Genomic DNA, 22474 nt, shown 5'->3' with positions numbered 1-22474 from the left:
CCTGGAGAAAAGGGATGAGGAAAGGGCCAGGCAAATGGATGATTTTGAAAATAGGGAATGGAGGAACAACCTCAGATTTTTTGGGGTCCCGGAGATGGAGGGGGAAACAGAGAGAGATCTGGTCCGGGTGGTGAGAGAGATTATCGCCCTCCTTTTCGCAGACGAGATGACAACTGAAACAACGTTTGATCGGGTGCACAGGGCGGGAGGTAGAGCGGGGGGGTCCCCGGTCGGTCCTGGTACGATTTCACTAATTCACGGAAAAGGCGAAGGTGCTGGAAGAGGCCAGGAAGGCGCGGGAGATCGCGTACAACAATGCCCAGGTTTCCATCTTCCAGGATCTCCCTTCGTACACTCTGGCCAAACGCAGAATGTGTCGTCCCCTAACGCAGATATTAAAGGGGTTGGGAGTGCGCTACAGATGGGGCTACCCCTTCTCTCTCGCGTTTGAGTACATGGGCCAGCAGTTGACCCTGGTCATGGAGGTAGACATACGGGGAGCCATCCGAGACTATGTGACTGATCCGACCCCCCGTGGGAGCCCTGCAGGGAAGGCCGTGGTTGGTGCTGGGGGCCATGTGTTCCAGGGAGACAGGAGAAGGAAGACTGGCTCCAGGAAATTCAAAATTTTGAACACACCGTCGCAGACGAAGGACAGAGCGCCATGACCCTGTATGAGGAGGTCCGGGTCACTTTGGCCCACAGGGGTGTGGGAGTTGGAAATTTGGGGGTCCAGTTGCGGGTATAGTCCCCATGATCAGCAAGTATAAGGTGTTTTCTAGGGGGGCGATCTGTTGTGGGGGGGGGCTCAAAGAGGAGTGCATATCGATAATGGCCCGGCAAGGGCAGCTAGCTAGTGGTCCGGCCAATTGCCAGTAATGGTGGAACTACTTGGCTGGATGCCGGAGTGGGGGGGGGGGGAGATAAAGAGTCTCTTCCTACAAGAGACTCACTGGGAGCGGAGGAGAGAGCCCAAAATGCGGGGGGGGGGGAATCTGAGAGGTATTCAGTGCATCACACATGACGGAAAAAAGGGGGGTGGCCATATTGCTGTCAAGGGATGTTGGTTGTGAGAAGGAGGCCATCCTGAAGGATTTGGAGGACCGATATTTGCTAGTGAAGGGCTCCTTGCAGGGCTCTCCTCTTACTCTTGCGGTGGTGTATAGCCCGAACGAAGGCCAAGCTCAATTCTGGGAGGAAATAAGGGACAGGTTGAAACTTTTTGCCCATGGTGCAATGGTGGTGATTTCAATATGGTCCTGGACCCAGTTATGGATAGGAAACGCTGAGGACCCCAGCCCACTAGGGCCGCGGACGAAGCCTTAGCACGTAACTTTCAGAAGGTCAACGTGGAACTGGGCCTGGTAGACACTATCCTTAATGCCAGGACGGGAGAGCCCTCATTTACATTCTACTCTGCAATCCATGCTTCCTATTCTCTGGTCTGACCATGATTTGGTCCGGGCTACCATAGCAGGGGGATGGCGGGGGGAGTCGCAGAGGGCGGTGGAAATGTAATGATTCTCTGCTGAAAGATGAGGCCAATGCAAAGGAGGTTTTGGGTACCATAACAGAGTATTTCGACCTGAATGACAATGGTGAGGTTGGCACACACATTCTGTGGGACGATTTTAAGGCGACCATGCGAGGTGTTCTTATTAAAATGGGAGCCCAGAAAAAAAGGGGGAGGGAAGCCCAGGAGAGGGTCCTGCGGGAGGAAAATAGCCCAATTCCAACCGGGAGGTCACCCAGAGGAGCCCCTAGAACGAGAGCGGATGTCCGCCTTGGAGGGCTACAGGCTTCAATTGAAGGACCTTCTGCTGCATAGGACCAAGAGGGGTCTGCAGCTGGTGAAACAAAAATACTACGAGAAGGGGGATAGAGCGGACAGAATTCTAGCCTGGAGATTGAGGGAGGTTCAGAGAAGTAGGATGGTGAAGGCTTTGAGGGTTGAACGGGGGCGGGTGAGGTATGATATAGGAGCGGCCTTCTGTCGATACTATGAACAGTTGTACTCGTCAGAATACGACGGGGACGACGCCCAGATTGAGGGCTTTCTGCATTCCATTCAATTTCCGGCCCTGGCTAGAGAAATGGCGGAAGGTTTGGAGGGTCCGGTGACGGAAGATGAGGTGGAGCAGGCGATTAGTGGAATGAAAGTGGGGACGTCCCCCAGTGAGGACGGCTTCTCTGTATATTTTTACAAAAGGTTTCGCTCCGCCCTCGCTCCCCACCTGGTGAGGGTGTTCAATGCGGTGTTGGAGGGGGGGACCCTTCCGGAATCTATGATGGGGGCTATAATAGTAGTGTTGCCCAAGGAGGGTAAGGACCCGATGGAATGCTCCTCCTACTGCTCTTCTCAACATGGATGTCAAGATTCTAGCCAAGGTAGTGGGAAGGCGAATGGAAGGGATAATGGCAAGCCTGGTACACGGGGATCAGGTGGGTTTCATAAGGGGAAGGCAAGGCTCGGATAATATCCGCAAGACGATAGACCTGGTGCATTATGCTCAAAAGTCAGATCTTGAGGCATCCCTGCTTTCTCTGGACTCCGAGAAAGCTTTTCACATGGTCGAGTGGAGATACATGGAACTCCTCCTTCAGAAAATAGGTTTCGGAGTCCACATTAGGAATTGGGTGTCCGCGCTTTACAGAGCCCCAACAGCTAGGGCGCAGGTGAATGGAGTTGTCAGAATCTTTTTCCCTCTCTCGGGGGACAAGGCAGGGTTGCCCCCTCTCCCTCTTGTTATATGTTTTTACGATGGAAACCTGCTAGGGAGAATTCTCTGTTAAGGCTAATTTCCCAAACCTAGTGAGTCCCCCAGCAGCTTTGCTGGATTTTTGGGGTTTATTTTTTTCTCCTGCTAAGAGTGAGACTCTTTTTCTCCCACTCTTAGACATGATTTGAGAATGTCCTTCGACTGTGAATGTGTTCTATGGGCTCCTTTACTCCATAGGGCTTCATGTGTTTTTGGTATGTGTGTTACACAGCACCCTCAGTGCAGTAACACAGGGGTGTCATAGTGATCCCCAAACATAGACTCCATACCCTGGGACTGACTACTGTCTCCAGGGCATGTAAAGTCACCATTGGCTTTACTAGTCTCAAATTGTGAACAGAACAAGTACAAACCATCATATTGTGGAAGTACTGGTAGGGGTAATTCGATTGCCCCTGGGTCTGTTTTCCAAGGGGGCACTGTCCAGTCCCCCCTTGTCGAGTTTCTGGCTGGTGGCAGTGGATACCACGCAAAATATTCCACCAGAATATTTTTTATAGAATTTTCCCATTGATTTTAAACGCACCACTTTTTGGTGCAATGTTAAAGATACCGGCGGGTTATTTATTTGATATTTATTCCCCGGTTGGGTCTTTTTGCCAGGACTCGGTTTTAAAATGACGTTTGTGTTCGCCTCTGAAACTCTAACCCAAGTCGAGCCCTTTGTTCCACTTTTTGGCGGGCTTCTGCACAGAAGCCCTCCAAATGGTGCCACTCTGTCTGGGGTCTACAGGATGTGTGGGAGGGGGATTAGGCACCCTGGACTGAGTTACCTTAGCAACTCAAGTCGCACTCTTGTGTGACTGGCCCAGTGGTGAGCCGACCGGCTCATCACTTAGCATGTTTGAGTGACAGCTAGGCTGTTGAATGGGGGTTTTTCTGCATAAAAGCAGGGCTTTTGGGACTGGAACTTCAGAAGTCGTCACAGGACCTAAAGAATCTGAAGAGGGCAGAAGCAGAGCCATCTACAACGATGACACCACCGGTGGAGCGCTGTTGTACGAACTCACCACTTCCCCGACGACAGAGGAGATCTTCTTCCAGGAGAGTCTTCTTCCCTTTGAGCTGGTGGGACCAACCAGTTCGCCTTTTTCGCCTTCCAGGACGTCTCGTGGTCGAATCGCCCGTGCCAAGCACCCCGGCGGTCTGATAGCCACGCTTCACCACTGACCGCGAATAAAAGGGTTGTACCTTTTAATCGGGAACTCCACGGCTGGTTTCTTCCCTGGCAGTGCAATGACCTCCAGCTTTCTCTCTCGTCGAGATCATTTCTTCCTCTGGTCAAAGCCACGACTTGCACCTGCTGCCAGGAACAACTGCCCCCGCTGGAGCTTTCTCACCATTTCAGGTACTGTGTCCCGCCTGGTCTCCCTTGCAACGGACTGTCCAAGGTGTCCCGTAAATCCTTGACTTTCCAACTGGGTTGTCCTCCCAACCTGCTAACTTTGCCTTTCTGAACTGATCCAACCGCTTTTGACATTTTCTGCAAAGACTGAGTGAATTTCCACTGTGTGATCTTGGGCACATTCCGCCTTGCTCTCTCCAAGAGTGGGCCTGGCCTATGAACTTTGTCTCTACAGTAGACCCTGCCATTCTTGACTTGCTGTAGTTTCTTAAAAATTTGTATGGCAGGGGAGGACCCCCGAGGATAGGGAGAGCTATGCCAACTCTTCCCAAGGAGGAGGGGGGCTTTGGGTTTCCGGATTTTCTTCTTTATTTCCGGGTGGCCCAATTGCGCGTTCTATTAGAGCATATGAAAGAGGGGTTGGGAACTTACTGGTCCTACTTGGAGGATATGGATGCCCATCCGCTGAAGGTACGTGACCTCTTGTGGACACCAGGTAAGCTTATCCCGAGAAGATTGAAGGTCCATCCTACCTTGGAGTTCCTCTAGGCGATTTGGAAAGGGGGGCCCCTCAACCGCACACCTCACTTCATGGCCATCCCCGATGTCCTCGCTCTGGGGTCGCCCTATTGTTCTTGGTGGTAGGGGGTTCAGGAATGCCCAGTCTTGGTCGGACAGGGGAATGGAATGGAATGGGCGGGACAAATGTTTAAAGAGGGCGAGTTACTCTCGTATGAGGTAATGAGGGAGGCTCTTGGGCGGGGTTCCCTTTCTGTTTTCGATTATCTTCGCCTAAAGGGCGTTCTCTGTGACCAGACTTGGGGTCAGAACCTGAGGAGACAGCTGACCCCCTTTGAAAAATTCCTGGACACAGCGGCAACGAGGAAGGGGTCAGTGTCCAAGATGTAAAGAATATTGAACACCAATAATTTAGAGGCGAGGAGGGGATTCCGCAAGCTCTGGGATGAGCTGGCAGGGGAGGTTCTCTCAGAGGAGGCCTGGTCCAGGATATTCAAAATAGCATTTCACGGGAACTTATTTACGTCAGATATGGAGCACAATTTCAAGATCTTGCAGGGGTGGCATAGGGACCCTTTGAAACTGTAAAAGATGTTCCCAGGGGTGTCCCCTAGATGTCCAAGAGGCTGCGGCCAGGTGGGAACGAGGGGTCACATGTGGTGGCACTGTCCTAAGGCTCAGGAGTTTTGGGAGAGACTGAGGGGATGGATCGCGGAAATTACTGAAGAATTACTCCTGCCAAATCCACCAACGATGTTGTTGGGCCTCCCCCCGGAGGAGACGGAAATATACAGGTACCCAAGAATGTGGGAAACAATGTTGAGGCCGGGTAGGGTGGCTCTGGCAAAGAAATGGAAGAGCGCTGTGACCCCCTTCCCAGGAGGATTGGTTGAAAAAGCTAAAGAACATGTTCCTCATGGACAAACTGACTGCTTTGGTAAATAATGACTCCGGTTCTTTCTTAGCGAATTGGTATGGTGTGCAACAGGCATGGGGTTGGGACGCCCATTGACTCCAGTGCTACCACTCTGGCTCGAAGAGGGAGTGGAAGGGAATGTGTGGGTCCTATGGTGGGTTGGGTGGCATACGGCCCAGGGGACAGCAGATGTAACTTAACTAACACTGAAATCAGCGACCAGTTCAGCTTCCAGGCACTGACATGAAGGGGTCACTTGGAAGTTTTTCGTGGTTATATCCCTGTTTGGTCATGCTATTGAGGGGGATGGAAGGAGTTGGGGTGGGGGGGTTGGGGGTGAGGCAGGTGCTAGGTTCTAGGGTTTGATGGAGGCGTTTATTGTGATCTAACAGTGAACCTGTTTGTTTTATTAAGAAAATGCGAATAAAACTAAAGTTTAAAAAAGAAACAGGCTAGAGTGCTGTGTGTATAAGCAGGTTGCAAAATTTCAAGTTGCATGCTACTAGCCAGCCACAAAAAGTCACTAGCCAACTTAATTCTATACACGGACAGAACACCATTTCTTACTCACCAAGAGTCAAGATTTACGAGCCAAGGAAGTACATTTTGCGCCCTGTATAAGCAAACACGATGGGAGGGAGGAATGGATTTCAGAGTGCATCCACATGTTGAGCTTGTCCAATTAGTTACCCCAAATTATCCACATGGATCCTCCCAGACAGAGGCTGACAGTAGCTTCTCAATTGGAAGGGTATATAGGAATGCTAGATAATTAAACAAATCTGGAGTGAGAGTTGCCAGACAAAAGCACATTAGTAGGGCAGGGAGTGAAGGTCGGACTTATACTAAATACTGCATGAACAGGCTGATGAGTCAGAATTAAGGCAATGGTTGGGGGACTAGCATTTCCCCTGAAAAGTCTAACCTTGACAATAGGATTCTATGACAAGACAGGAGGCTCGCATTATGCTTTACTTTCTTTTAACTCTGCCATATCAGCACTTCAAAACTTGACTAACTTTTTTTTTATTTTTTCGGTATCTCATCAGAAAAACAAAAGAACCAAATCAAAGTTACAAGTTCCATTTTCTTAAACAACTTGAAATGATTTCCAGAAACTACAACTCCCATCCACCTGAGGCCTTCTGTAGTCATGACCTCTGTCCTTGCAGCAATCAGTGCCCAGGTCGGGGTATAAACTGTCTCACCCCTAGGTACATTCCTCTTTCTTTTTGCTCCCATACAAAAGATGAGTACTTATGTCTGTTGATGTTTGGAGATTTATGTGCGCCCACAGGGTGTATAGACATTCGTAGATATCCTTTGATGTTACGTTAATATAGAATGCATTAACGAAGTAGCTCTGTTGGCGGCGCGCCCGTGTATAAGTTTATTTTGCCGTATCTGAAGAGGTTGTCAGAACGTAGCTCGGAGTAGAGGCGGAGTGGAGCGGCGGGCAAAGCCGCTCGCTATAGGCAGCCGCCCCGTTCTCCTCAGAGTCGCATACCCGTTTCGCGCCAACGGGCCCAGTAGTCCTCGGTCCCGGCGGCACTCCGTCCCTACGTGCATGTGCAGGGACGTCTCGCGCCTCCGAACACGGTGAGTGCTGAGACCCAGCAGAACAGCGCCGCGGAGCCTTCCCGGCATGCACGTTTCCCAACGCTCGTTTTCGCATTGAATATTAGCGAAACGGAGCGGCGTGACGTGCGGGCACTTGTGGAATAGTTAGTCCACTACTCCACAGTGGAGTGAACAAGAGTGAGAGGAGGAGCCCACCTGGCAAGATTCGGATTTATCCCTCTGCTTCAAGAGGGTACTGGGTGATTCGCTGTCTCAGGCAGTCTCTCAGGGGGTGCAACCTCTGACGCAGAGGTTAGAGATGCTGGAGGCATACATGGCTGAGCAGAAAGAACGGCTCACAGCAAGAAAAAGACGGGCAGACAGCCCTGGGGAAGGGACATCGGCTGGACACCCTCACAAGAGGGTTGAAATTCAGGGGTGTAAGAAGGCCCGGAAGAGTGCAGACCCTTTGACCCCCTCGGGCGCAAAGGATAGGGTTAACACTGTTCCCCAAGACCAGAGCGACCCTGTCGCCAGACTGAAAGACGCCTTTCTAGCTAACTTGGCTGACAGCCTCAACAGACCCCCTGCCCCAGGGGTGGACAATTCAGGGGATTATGGACAGGGATACGCCCCCGACGATGAAGGCGGCGAAGAGGAGGAAGAAGAAATTCTTCAACCCATCCAACACATTCCACAAGAAGTTCCCGAAGAGGAAGACAACATACTTGATACGTTTGATCCGGAGACCATTAGGCACCCGAGGTCTTCCGAATGGGTACCCTCCCTTAGAGTGGCACTGTATATGGCTCAACACATCCGGAAGCCACTGGACAGGGAAGTTAGATCCCGCATGCGGGCAGAATGTCCAAGACCCGAGCTGCCTGGCAAGCTGGCAGACACTCCAGCGAAAGACATCCGGAAGGGTGTCGATCGCGCCTGGAAAGGGTGCCAGGATAAACTTCTGGACCTAGCAGGTCCATTAGCCAAAATAATGGACTTGGTTGAAAAGTCAAAGATCACAGGTATCCCAGTTGATAATCAAGCCCTAGGGAACTGGGCGCAAAGAGCAATTTGTCTGCTTTGTAACGTTAACTGCGCCCTCTCTTCGGAGAGGAGGAGGGGTGTCCTCCTGAAAATTGACAGTAAACTTAGTGACCTGGCCACATATGAAGCGGGAGAGGGCGCCAAGGGCTTTCTTTTCGGAGATGCCTTCGCGAAGGAGATGGCCCAATTTGTAGGTACATATACAGCTCTTGAAAAAGCCCAGAACTCTATAAAAAAGATTTTCCCTGGGCGTGTTTTTGCTGGGACCGGACATTTCAGAGGTCGCTCGTCCGGTCGCTATAACTATCAGAGAATACCTCAAGGTCCACGCGCGCAGTATTGGGAAGGCCGTCAACAGGACACCTTTTTCCCAGCCAGAGGAAGACACGCAAGGGGCCGCAGAGGAAGATGTTCATTCCGTCAGCCCAGTACAACAGGCGATGAGTACACCAGAGATTCCTATCGGAGGGAGAACCCTCCATTTTCTGAAAGAGTGGCAAGCTTTATCAAGCGATGTTTGGGTTTTAAGGGCGATAGTGGGTCTTCACCTAGACTTCATAGGCGTACCAAAGCAGGACGCAGAACCGGCCGCCATTTACATGTCGCAGAACGAAAAGACACTATTGCACAGCGAGTTGAGCAAATTAGTGGAAAAGAAAGCGATAGAGCGAGAGGTCACAGAAGGACAGATTTTCCTCAGCAACATGTTTCTTGTGCACAGAGGGGAAAAGATTCGCCCAGTCATAAACCTAAAAGAATTGAATGGCTGGTTGGAGTACAATCATTTCAAGATGGAGGTTATACACCTCCTCAGATACCTATTGCGTGCAGGAGAAGTTAGCGCGACCAGACCTCAAAGACGCGTACCTAGCAATTCCGATAGCAGCAGCCTTTCGGAAATCTCTGCAGTTCCGATGGAAAGGGGAGATCTGGCGGTTTGCGTGCCTACCATTCGGGATGGCCTCAGCACCCTGGGCCTTCACGAAGGTGATGAAGCCGGTGACGGCAGCTATCAGGGAAAGAGGCATTCAGATGATTATCTATCTGGACGATATTCTATTGATGGGATCCAGCAAAGAGTCTCGCGAGAGAAGTTCAGTGGATATTCAAGCTCCTATCATCTCTGGGATTCTTGGTAAATTTGGAGAAGTCCCATTTAGCTCGGGTGCAGAGGTTAGAGTTGTTAGGCTTCACAGTGGGCACAGTGAAAGCGATTCTAGAGCTCCCAGGACACAAAGTAAGAGCTATAAAGAAGGAGCTCAGAGCAGTGATAGCGAAACGATCTATTTCGCTTCGGAATCTAGCCAGGATAGTGGGCCTATTAGCAGCTTCCATTCAGGCTATTTTCCCTGGGCCATTGCATTACCGTGCATTGCAGAGACTGAAAATCAAACATCTTCAAGGAGGCTTGAAGTACCATCAGCAGGTGGACTTAGATCAAGAAGCCATGTCAGAGCTACATTGGTGGCTAGAGAACATGGAGGCCTGCAACGGTCGAGCGATCTTCGGGGATGTCCCAGAACTGATCATAGAATCAGATGCAAGCAGGTCAGGTTGGGGAGCGAGATGTGAATACATTCAGACAGGAGGGAGATGGTCCGACAAAGAGTTGCATCTCCATATAAACTGCCTCGAGCTTCTAGCAGGCTCCTTCGCAGTTCAAGCTTTCATGAAGGACAAAGTAAGATGTTGCATTCTGCTCAAAATGGACAACATCTTAGCTGTCCGCTACATCAACAAGTTAGGGGGAACAAAATCCAGAATGTTAGCGGAACTCGCAAAGGACTTCTGGCATTATTGCCTCCAGAACAACATTGCAGTGACCCCGGAATACCTTCCAGGGAGCCAGAACTGCATAGCAGACTGTAATTCTCAATATCTTGTAGACTCCAGTGACTGGAAGCTACATCCCCTAATATTCCAGTGCATCCAGCAGACTTGGGGACCCTTAGATATAGATCTATTTGCGTCCAGACTGAATGCGCAGACACAGAAGTACTTCAGTTGGTGGATAGACCCGGGAGCAGCGGGTACAGAAGCCTTCCTGCACCCGTGGCACAGAGCAGTGCACTATGCCTTTCCGCCATTTGCAATGATCACGAGAGCTCTGGCGAAAGTCCGCAGGGACAAAGCAGAGGTGGTAATGGTATTACCCTGTTGGAGGACGCAGGCTTGGATTCCAGTAGCAATGGAACTTTCTACGGATTTTCCGAGGATAGTTCCGAGCATCCCAGACCTTCTACTCGACCCGTATGGCCGGATTGACCCGCTGGTAGAAGCGGGCTCCTTGCAGCTGATTGTCTGCAGGGTTTCAGGAGGAGATGGAACTTGCTAGGAATTTCAGAACTCGCTGCAGATTGTATCCGAGATTCCTGGGCGCCTTCCAGGAGCTATAACACAGCTTGGAACAGTTGGGCGCAATGGTGTGCAGAACACAGTTTGGATCCCATTTCAGCGCCTCTAGTGAGCATCCTCAATTTTTTTGTTTCAAAGTTTCAGGATGGGGTGCTTATAGGACTATCGGAGTCTACAGATCCGCTATTTCAGCAGGACACAGCAGAGTGGAAGGGAATCCAGTAGGTGAGCACCCAGCAGTACTGCGTCTCCTCAAAGGTATGAAACTGAGGAGGCCGCCAGAGCCGAAATACGCAGTCTTATGGGACGTCAGGGACGTTTTCCAATTATTCCTCAGGTGGCCAGAGAATTACGTCCTGTCCTGTTCAAAATTGTCAGGCAAATTGGCGATGCTTCTATGTTTGATAGCATGTCGGAGAGTCTCAGACGTGAAAGCGTTAGAGATTGATAGAAAAATGTTCTATCCGGAGGGAGTGGCGTTTACTATCTCTAAAAGGACTAAAACGGATTCCAGAGTAATTTCCTACCCATATTTTACTGAGAATAAGAAGTTATGCGTTGTGCAGTGTATCAAAGATTATGAAGCAGCGACAGCTCAGCTTAGACCGCGTGGCGTGACCCAGTTACTTATAGCGCGTAGGAAGCCTCACCATGCAGTAGCGACAGCAACCATTGCGAGATGGGTGAGGGAAGTCATGCAATGGGCAGGTATAGATTTATCCTTGTTTGGGGCCCATTCCACTAGAGGGGCAATGGCTTCTAGAGCTTTTGCGACAGCACAGTTGATGAAGTAGCTTGGACACGTTCTGGATGCTAATGGGATTGAGTGATTATGGACAAAAGAAAGAGGAAAGTACCTAGGGGTGAGAGAGTTTATACCCCGACCTGGGCACTGATTGGTGCAAGGACAGAGGTCAGGACTACAGAAGGCCTCCGGTGGATGGGAGTTGCAGTTTCTGGAACTCTTTTCAAGTTGTTTAAGAAAATGGAACTTGTAACTTTGATTTGGTTCTTTTGTTTTTCTGATGAGATACCGAAAAAAAAGAAAAAAAAAAGTTTGTTACGTTTTGACGTGCTGATATGGCAGAATGAAAAGAAAGTAAAGCATAATGCTCGTCTCCTTGTCTTTAATAGAATCAAGACTTTCCTTAGCAGTCAGCGTTGGCAATCTTTATTAGTGCCGATTCACATAAAATGTAAAGTTGGGATGGAGTTTAACCTAGGCAGGCAAACCCCTTTGTTACTCTTTCACCTATCAATATTATCATAACTAGGATTTACTGAGCTTGTTTGCCACCACTAAAACGGTCCATTCATAATCGATGAGGTGTAAGAAGAAAGCAAATAAAGCTGCGGTTCCATATTGCAGTTTTTTTCCAATAAAAAGGTGAACGAGTATTTTGTATTAGGGTAAATTCAGACTATTTTAAAATTAATCTACAACAAAAAAACTGTTGTATTCATTTATATGGTAAACATTGTAAAGTAGCAGCACAGCAGAACCCATTATTGATACGAGATGTGGAGTAGTTGAGTAATGGAAACGTAAACGACTGCCACCACGCTGGGCTCCTCTCCCAAGATCACCTTTATTTTTATCAAAATTAAGTTTTAACAACTTATCGAACATTTTAGCTAAGCTTTACAAATAAAAATATTTGAAACATTGCATACATTACTAAAAACAAAAATGAAACCAACCTTTTTCTTGCTTTGAATGGACACATTTTTTAAACCTTTTTTCAGCTTGCTTGTTAGGTTTCCGATCCAGGCGGGCCCACAGATATGGTTGCCCTACAATAGAAATGAAAGTTAGAAAGGATGTCCTATGAAACAATGACTCAAAATAGAATAGAATTACTTTGATGTTCACATTCCTGCCCGTTCTGGAAAGACTGCCAAAGCAGTAATTCAATTGATTTTTTAGATCAATTGTTCTTCCTGTGATTACCGACATTTTATCTTAATGGTATGCAAATCTGAGGAGAACCCACCTAAGGTTCCTTCCAATGCTGCCTTGTTCTGAGACATGCAAAGTGTTTCTTTAAATTGGCAAAAATGTGGGGACACTTCCACCGAGAATGAACACGGCCAAATAACCCGTTCTATGGGAAGGACGCTCTACATATCAGTCTGGTTCCATCAAATACACTTTTTTGGGTGTATTTTCTTTTAGTGTAGCCTGCTCAAATCAAATACACATTTAACAAAACAAAAACACATGGAAGGGAATACACCCAACCGAATCTCCCACTGCAGTGGGATTTCTTGTCCTCTTCTGTTTAGCACCAGTGGAGCAATATAATATACAAAGGCAATTTAACAGAACAATCCTATTTTGCAATATTTCACCCCAATTTATGTAATCATGTCCTAGAGGCTTAATAAAGTAGGCTTCAAAAAGAAACCCCAATTTCAAACAAAAATAACTAATCACAACAGAGTTGGATTGCAAGTATGATAATCCCAATACACCACAATTATTATTATGAACGTTTCTAAAATAGCATATTAAAACTAATAGCGTGTAACCATTTTGGCAACGTTTAAACCTATCTTCCGTAGCGTTTGCTACAGGCTCTTGGGGAAAGGGACCAGAGTATGTACCTTTTAAGAAACAAGTGCGGTGTGCACGTGAACACCTACATCAGGATGCGATGCAGATTATCTACATATGGGGGTATTCAGCTGGGCCTGGTGGTGGTGGGCCAGGAGAGGGTTTCGGATTTGGACGACTCCTTGTGCCAGCAGCAGGATCCGTAAAGCAGCTGTGAACCAATTACATCGGTTTGCCAAGCAATTATATTAAATAGGAAACCTTCACCATCCGCAGCCAGTACTGGTACGTTATAGAATAAACAATCACATGTGACCCATCTGCCCCAGGGTCCACACAGTTAAGGCAGGAAGGAACCACTAGTATGTCATTTCAAAAAAGACCTCACAAACAGAGTGCAAAGAAGAAAGAAAACATTGAATGACGACGGGTAGGTGAAATCACAAACAAAGTAAACTGGGGCATACCCTCCCGGCTTTGCCGGAAGGGGGCTGGCTTTGTGCCACTGGTCTGAAGGATGACAGTTTCCATTTAAAACCTTTAGAAAGCAGGCAGACATGTTGCAATTGACATTGTACAATTCACTTTTCACAGCAAGTTTAGAAACATTGTATTGATATAATTACTTATTTTTTGGGGAGGATTGAAGAAAAGGAGCAAAAGAATCTGGGAAACAATATAAGTACGACAGGGGTGCATCCACCTGGGCCACCCTTTAATATGCCTCCTCAATCTTCTCTCTTGCGTGTACATGGGAGCGTGTACATAGGAGGTAATCAACAAAGGGCCCCCAAATGTTTTCGGTCACCCCGAGGATATGACTCAAGTACCCTTCTTCCTTTTCATTAACATAGGTTAAATATTTAAGCCATTCACTGTACGTGGGAAACCCTTTAGATTTCCAGTATTTCAATATGCATTTTTTCGAGATAACACAACCAAGGTTAAAGAACCTTCGTGCAATTATGGATATCTTCCCTATGTCCCCCAACAGATATTTGAGCAGTGATAACGGAATGTCCACAATCTCGTCTAGCACATCAGCCACCTCCTGCCAAAACCGCCCCAGCCCTGGGTAATCCCATAAAATATGATAAGAGTCTAGCCCCCCCCCTTCCACATTTTGGACACTCATCGCTCATTGCTGACGAAAACCTGGCGATCCTCGTCTGTGTGTAATACAATTGGTTGAGAACCTTAAACTGTATGAGTCGAAATCGCGCATTAAGTCAGACTTCCTTTGTCAGAAGAGCGTATTTCTGCCATTGTGGGTCTTGTATTTCCACCTCCAGGTCCCGTTCCCATTTACTGCACGCCGTGTTCCCTGAGGCTGTCTTGAACCAACCTACATAACTTCGAAATTAATGTTCTGGTGCCCCCACCGACAGCACTGCCTCAATACAATTTTGGGAATCTGGCTAGAGCGGGAATGATGGCCATCTACGTCGGACAGCCGCCATCATCCGAAAATATTGTAAAGTTTTAATGGGAGTATTGCCCAATTTCACCACAAACTCCTCAACGTCATGAATCTTCGGCATGCATATAGATCCCCCAGAACATAAAACTCTTTTTGAAGCCTCACAGAAAGTTCCCAGAGATTTTTCTGAGGGCGTCTATTACCAGTTCAGATGTTAGTCATTCAACAACAATTCAGTAAAAACCTGTGTCTACCAAGCTAATGATCTTCGTGGCCATGGTCCTCAAATGCCATGGCATAAACTATTACCCCTACCTGGATAACAGGCTGGTGAGCTCGCTATTCTCATTCTCTATGCTTCTGCTATCTGGACTTCCAGTCAATCACCTAGTCAAAATACGTTTCCTTCATTAGTGCAAATCTTAATATAAGACTAAGAACAGCTTTCCCTCTCACTGAGATGATTGAGTCTCTTTATATTGTGCATACAAATGGTTCTTGTAGGCCCTATCCGAATGCACATGATCCAGTTAAACCCGTTCTCCTATTGGTACCAGATATGAGAGAAAGTCTGAGCATTTGCTGCGGTGGCCCTTCCAATCAAAACGAATCACCATTGGTTCATCCAGATTCACAGCTGAATGCCAACACAGATTCTTCAATGTATGGGTCTGGTGCTACTCTGTGTTCTTTGAAGATACATGGCCTCAAGCACCCAAAGGCTGAGTGCTCTTTGCAAAGGACCAAAACAGGAAGGATATTGCTTGCTAGGTGGTCCTTCCCTCCATTGCTTCAGGGTCAAAGAGACCGTATCCAGACAGGCAAGTTCACTGCATTTTATGAGAACACAATGTTCTCAGGTTAGGGGTAGAGTCTGCAGCTGCTGATGGAGAGAAAACTCTCATGGTTCTCTCGCTCAGGAATAATTCTCAATCACTCACCATCCACTTGCAATACCCATTTGTCAGATGTCATTGGTTTTCAACGGTGTAGATGTTGGCTTATCAGCCCTCGCACAGGGGTGCTATGTGGGTGGCGCTGTACTCTCGTGTCAATTCTTTTTAGTCTGGGCATTGACCTGGCCTGACCCTTCCTGCCTCTGAGTGGTATTTCATAGTAGATTGCTGGTATCTAATGCCCGTCTGGTAAGAAGTGGAGGACAATCCTTGTGTGTGAAAGGGTCTGCAGTATCCCTTGTATCTTGTGGTGGAACCGTAAAAGGAAAGATATGAATGTCGATCTTTATTTTTATCCCTGAGCAAGCTTATAGCTCTTGCCGTATCGGTATCTGATTTGATACCCTTTAGGTGGTCGTCCATTTTTTTACTGAACAGGCACGTTACCCATCGAATGGCATGTCTAGTATTTGGGCATATACTTCGGGCCTGAAATTGGTGGCCTTCATCTGTGCTGGTCTTCTAAGCACTGTACCATGAGCCATTTGTCTGAAACCACATTGAGCCATGTCTACTGCGGTGTCTATAATATGGTCTGATGTGGCTTCCCCATTCGCAACAATGGCTTTTGCCTCCTCCTGGAACTCCACAGGTAGGTGAAATTTTGAGGCATATCTCCCTGTCAAACCTAACTGTCATTGCTAGCACATTGCTTGCTGACTGCGAGTGATGCTGCGCAGGACACGTTGCTGCCTAAAGCCTCAAGCTTCCGCCCTTCCTTATCCGCAGAAGCTGTTAAGGGTTAGGCTGGGTTTGGTTTGGCTTTTTTTTTTAGATGCCACTGTTATTACAGAGTCTGGTTTCGTATGTCCTCTCAGATACAATGGTGCAGTATCTGGCGATTTATACTTCTTCTAAGGGTGAGCAAGAAGAGCCAGAGTAGATAGAGGAGCTGCCGAGATCTTCTCCCCTGCCTCCCATATTGTAGCGAGGATTGGGATGGTTGTTAACATACGCTTGCGCTTGTCTCTATGCTCGTAGAGCACAGATTTCTTCTCTTCGCTAGACACCTCAATTTGAAATGGCGCCACCGATTTGGCTATTATGATATGAAAAGACACGGTTGTCAGGTGGAGATGCACCCCATGGAGAGGCATGCTTCTCTTTTTCGATTATGTGGGTGATCCACTCCTCTGCGTCCTGATCTGGAGTATCTCTGGGAAGTTCTCCTTCTGGCTCGCCATCTGGAGTGTCTGGGTCTGAGAAGTCCCTAAAAGGGTCATCTCTAGTGTTTGGATCATACAGGTCTTCCTGCCAGTCTGGTATAGACACTGTGGACAGAGCTATATAGTCCCAGGTCCTTGGTGGTGGTGATGAGGACCTTGATGGTGACAGAGACCGTCTCTGGTTTTGAGGTCTACTGGTTTGGATCACCTGGTCTACTGGTTGGAGATGTGTGTCTCTGCCTTGCTGGCGATATACTGCAGGCTGACCAGGTGATCTATGTGGGAATATTGAAGGTGATCTTCTCCGTGAAGATCGGGGAGGCATAGTGAATGCTCCGAGGTGACCTGCCCCACTGTGGCAAATCTTCCCTTACTGTTGTGGGTGATCTACTCCTATGCCAAGGAGGAACACTTTCTATTCTTGGAGACGGTGGAGCTGCCAATCGAGCGCTCTGTCATCTTTGAAATGTGTCTATGATTCTCTGCATTGAATGCATGAGGGTACAGTCAAATGGATCTGAGGAATCCTCCATGGTAGGTTGCCAGTGAGGGCTTTGCTCCTTTGGCAAAGGTGGGTCTACTTTTTTCCTCATTATTGATTGTTTATTTATTATGCGCTAAGACATAAGTGTTTCAAAGCGCAACCATGCATGGGAGGGAAAGACATAGGGAGCACTATACAAACAATCTTACTAGGCATGGTACATTCAGATTATGCAGTTGAACAGAAACAGGAAGTGCATAGGGATTTGGGGGGGCAACAGGGACCAAGTGCGCCCAGTCCCAACAGAACCTGGGTTAAGTGCAGAGAGATACCGCTCTCATGGGTCGTAACCGAAGTGCAGTAGTGCTGCGGCAAGTGCAAGGGCCGGGGGCAAGTGCAGGAGACTGGCGAGGAAGCTTGGGACCTGTGAGGCTCTGAAGGTGCACCAGGCAGCCATTCGGCGAATCTGAGCAGAAGTAGAGAAGAGAGAGCGAGAGAGCAGAAAGAGGTGGTTAGCAGGGGAGGGGGAGAGAGAAAGAGGCGAAGAGGAAAGTCTTGAGGCATTTCCAGAATTTAAGGGGATCCTGCCCAAGACAGAGAGAGGCAGGGAGGCTGTTCCAGAGGGAGGCACCTGCAGTGGATAAAGATCTCCCCCTCCCTCTCTCCCCCCCCGCCCCCCCCCCCCCCCCCCCAAGTCTCTGCTTGGAGAAGCGGCTCCCACGCAGAGAGTTTAAGGAAGACGAGCGGAGGGCTCAGGAAGGTGAGTATTTAGGAATACAGCGTTGCAGATAGAGCGGGTCCAGGCCCCAGAAAGCCTTGTGGACAATGCAAAGGGATGCTAGTGCTTAATCCTTGCAGCCACGGGGAGCCAGCGAAGGGATTTCAGCGCCAGAGGGATGCGGTCCCTGGGCTTGAGGCTAAGAATAAGTCTTGCGGTTCTGTTCTGGATGAGTTGAAAAGGACGGAAGGTAGAAGAGGGCATGTTGAGAAAGAGGTTGTTGCGGTACTCCAGCCTAGAAAGGACCAAAGCTCTGGAGATGGTGAGCCACTGGGGTAAGGTGAGAAAAGGTAGAATACCTCTGAGAAGGTGCAGTTGGTAGTAGGACATTTTAGAGATGCCCATGATGTGAGACGAGCAGGATAGAGTGGAGTCAAAGATGACCCCCAGATATTTTGCCTCGTTGGTAGGTGGAGGCGCAGGGCCAAGGGAGGTCGGCCACAGAGAAAGAGGGAAGGTAGGAGCAGGGGTCCCGATGAGGACAATTTCTGTCTTACTGGCATTGAGGTAGAGGTACTTTGGAGCACACCACGACTGAATTGCTGACAGTCAGGTATGAGTGAGGAAGAGGCTGAGGGTAGCCTGAAGGAGATCTGCGTGTCATCTGCGTAACAATGAAAGTTGTCAGTGAATGTGGCTATCATACAGGGCAAGGGGGCCATGTAGCCATCGAAAAAACAGGGGGATATGTTAGATCCCTGGAGGACACAGCACGTAGAGAGACTAATAGGGGTGTGGAAGGACCCCCATTCCACCTGGCTTGGGCGGTCGGAGAGAAAGGAGGTTAGCAATGCCAAAGCCTGATCTGTGATGCCCAGGGTATCACGGAGATATGCAATCAGAGTGTTGTGGTTCACTGTATCGAAGGCAGAGGAGACGTCTAGTAGAATGAGGATAGAGGTAGAGTTAGAATCAAGGTTTGAGAGCAGATCTTCGCAGGTGTCCAGAAGAGCAGTTCTGTGCCTCTGGATGCTATAAAGCCAAACTGGTGATCGTGGAAGCAACCAACAGGTTCAGTGTGGAGGGTAAGCTGAGAAATGGCCAACTTCTCCGGGAGTTTGCCCAGGAAAGGAGTGATAGAGATTGGATGAAAGTTTGCCGGAGTGGAAGGGTCGGCAGAAGGTTTTTTGAGGTTAGGGTGCACAAGCAAGTACTTAAGAGCCGTGGGGAAAACTCCACTGGCAAAGGAGAGGTTTCAGAGGTCGGCCAAGGCCGCGGTGAGAGAGACAATGTTGTCGGTGATGGTTTTGGAGGCACAGGGGTCCACCTGTTTGGAGGAGGCAGAGAATGCCTCTTGAAGAATGAGATCAGGAAGCTCAGTCAGTTCTATAATTGACGATACATTTCCAGCTGCTGCTGGGCTGATTAGAATTGGTGTGCGCTTCTCTTGACCGCCTGTTTTATCTTGTCCACCTGCTGTGTACGTAATAGATGTGCCACTGGCTACTTGTTTTAGATGTTTTATTTTCCCCACGGACAGTGTGGTTATCGTCGACGAGCTGTCCATGGGCGTCTTCATTGACAGGATGTCCTTGGGCGCCTTTTCCATCGGTGGTGTACCCATCATTGAGGACTTTGTGGACGTGCAATGCTTCGTGGATGATGAATGTTTAGCCGTTGATGAGTCCTTTGTGGACGAAGCCTCAGTCGTCGAAGAGGTTCGGATCGCTGTTGTCGAGTAGCTTTCCGGGGATGCGCCCAGCGTTGACAGGCAGATTTTGGTGGCAGATGCCTACTCGAGGATGGTGCTGAGGTTACGCTTGTAGGCAGTGTCCCAGTTGATGGACGCTCCGTCGACAAAGGTTTAAGGAGAGTATTGATTTTTGGGGCCGTGGAAGCCCTCCTATCACCCCTCTTCTTTATTTTATGGGGTACAGAGTCTACCCTCTCCACTGAAGCTCTTTTTGCAGCTTGCTTCTCAGCACGTTTGTGTGAAGTTGAAGGAACTAATTTGGAGTACTCTTTATCTGAAGACATTCCCCGCTTTCCATGTGCAGCAGGAGCCTCCTGTGACTGCCCTGGAAAGTCTTTTGTGTAAAAGACCGGCAGATCTGGCATGCCTGGATGTCATGAGAGTATAGGGTATGGCATGAGAGTATAGGTAGTAGATGAAGTATTCATGCAGATGCCTTATGAAGATGAGGAGAGAGTGCCCGAACCCAGGAAAACTCTGAGAAGTAAAACAACCTTCCTGTAGTGAAAACATTCCCAAAAGGATTTAAAATTGTAAGATCTTTGTGTAAAATTCAAAGAACGCTCAGAGAGCTAAGGAGAATTCCCTTATCTAACTGACTGCTGTGAAACATTTGAAGATGGCTGTCTGGGATGGAGCTTAAACCCTGCTGCCTCATTGGTTAGGGTCAAAAAAGGAAAAAAAAGATGAGGTGGAGGGACTGCACAAGTGAATGCCTCTGGAGGCATTATCACCATTCTGCATTCATTTCCTATGGGAAAAATGGTATACATAATTATTTTAAATTATTAAGGATTCCCAGTCTGACGACAGGGAATATTCAAGCATGTGAATCTATAAAAGATCCAATGCTGGAGAAGTGGCATTTCAAGAGCAATACTAGCAGCCCAGGGTACTTGTGCTAGCATAGGTAACTGGATACATTATGAAAATAGCAGTCACAAGGTATACAGGGCTACAGTATAGATGCAGGGTAGATATTAGGTTTGAAATAGGCACACATGCCCCAGCATTATAACAGAAATTAGACTAGCAGCCTCATTTAATGTTAAAGTGCTCAAGGAACCAGGAGCCAGATTAGAAGCAACCAAAAATGTACCACTACCTTAGCACGGATAGAGACTGAATAAAAAGGTACGAGGAAAGTGCATGCATCCGAACATAAGACTAGGATTAGAAGAAGGCCATGGTTTTTAAGTGGTGTAGCTATTTCTGAGCAAAGAAACAAATGACTGAGGTGTGCAGTATATCAATAGTCTCTATTCTGTGAAGCAACAACATAGCCAGTTAAACCACGAGTGTGGCTGTTTTGAAGAGCATACCATGAGAACTAAACACTCTTAGGGGCTGACAATTTGGAAATATTGATGGACAGGCAATTTTGATAGGGTGAGCAACATGGAACTAAATGAGTTGGCAGGATCACCCACTTCTGTTAGGAGGTAGGAAAATAAATATGCATGCATAATGCTCCTATCCATGCATCTACAGACAACACAGCAGAAGTTAAACAAAAAAAAAACGATTATTTGTCTCACTGTGCAACGTTTCTTTCTAAATGCACACAGCTCTGAGAGCTTTCTGACTGCTTTGGCTTCTCTATGGCATGCAATTTCATCCAGGGAAATAAAAATCAAGATCCTCTGGTTTCGGTCAAGTGACCTGACCTTTGCACTGCCATGTTCTCACTTCTCAACTAGTGCATAAATGATACGCAATATTTTAATGCGTAAAAAGGCCTAGTACGACCCTTATCTGGAGGCCTGCACAAACCTCCACCAAAACACAACTTCCAGGTAGTTGATAATAACCTGGTGCACTGTGGTCATCTACAAGGCAGCTGCAGACAGAAGGGATACAACCACATGGTCCAGTACCATAACAATGGTCTAAATTCTCAAATATGATAGTGGATGTCAGATTTCACGAGGCCAAACCGGTATAAAACACAATTACTCCATGCTACCCTATAGTTGAATCTTTTACTGGTGAAGATGAACAACTAATTCACGTTTTTAGGTTAAAAAAAACAAATGTTTTAAGGAAGTAGCTGCCCTACCAGAGGAGGAAGAAGTTGAAGGAAAAGACTGAAAAAACATCCTTCGAGGAATTGGAACAGTGAACTACTCATGCCAGTAGAATCAGATTTATCATACAAGTCACTTATTAAAGTTTCTCAGTGCCCTTAATCTCCAACTGAACTGTCTGCATTAAAATCAGATAACCACATGGATATTGTTGATCTGAAATCACTGCACTTAAATGTTGTTGCTGCAAGGGTCCAGATCCATAGCTGTCAAGGGGGCACACGTACCAGTTACTGTAGTAAAATTGTGACGTAGAAGTGACGTGGTGGGTGATGTCGGGAATGGTGACGCTATGGCACATGGTGCAGGTAGTACAGATATAGTTTGTGAAGACACAGGAGCTGCCGCAGCACAAGGAGTCACATTGAGGGGTGGTAAAAATGCAAGTTCAGCGCGGTAAAGAGGCACAAATTGATCAGCTATGGGATTAACCCATTAAAAAGGGAAGGCAGAGACCACCAGGAGGCGCAGATGAAGATAGCCGCTTGAGTGTGGAGCTTTGCGCTCAGCCAGGTGTTAAAGTTATAAAATTACCCGTGTGAGCGAGACAAAGCTACTGATATCAAGGCGGATAGCAGTGGGCACGTGACCCTCACACTGGTGCAAGTCCCGGAGGGCCAGTGGAGACCAGCAGACCCAGACCCAGTTAACGCCAACAAAGTGGCTTGCGGCGCCAGCGCCATCTCCAGCGTGCAGTGAACTGGAGAAGGTAAACTGTTGAAACAGATCCTGCTGAGATCGGAGAGCAGGAGAGCCCCGCCAACATATGCAAGTAAGGCGCCAGTCTCCCCTCCGCTACCCCCCCCCCTCG

At 48.0% G+C, this 22474-nt stretch overlaps 1 protein-coding gene across 2 annotated transcripts in view; it reads right to left on the bottom strand.

Annotated features, from left to right (window-relative positions):
- Positions 1 to 22474, bottom strand: part of RLIG1 (RNA 5'-phosphate and 3'-OH ligase 1) — a 493483-nt gene that overhangs the window by 394702 nt on the left and 76307 nt on the right. For both annotated transcript variants that reach the window (XM_069629330.1, XM_069629329.1), the window contains exon 3: positions 12224 to 12316. In XM_069629330.1, coding sequence (XP_069485431.1) covers positions 12224 to 12316 — 93 coding nt within the window. The remainder of the gene's footprint in view (positions 1 to 12223; positions 12317 to 22474) is intronic.

Source organism: Ambystoma mexicanum, chromosome 12 (genome assembly GCF_040938575.1).
Source record: "Ambystoma mexicanum isolate Mex_15411 chromosome 12, UKY_AmexF1_1, whole genome shotgun sequence".
Taxonomy (NCBI): Eukaryota; Metazoa; Chordata; class Amphibia; order Caudata; family Ambystomatidae; genus Ambystoma; species Ambystoma mexicanum.
This window is presented reverse-complemented; position numbering and strand designations above follow the sequence as displayed.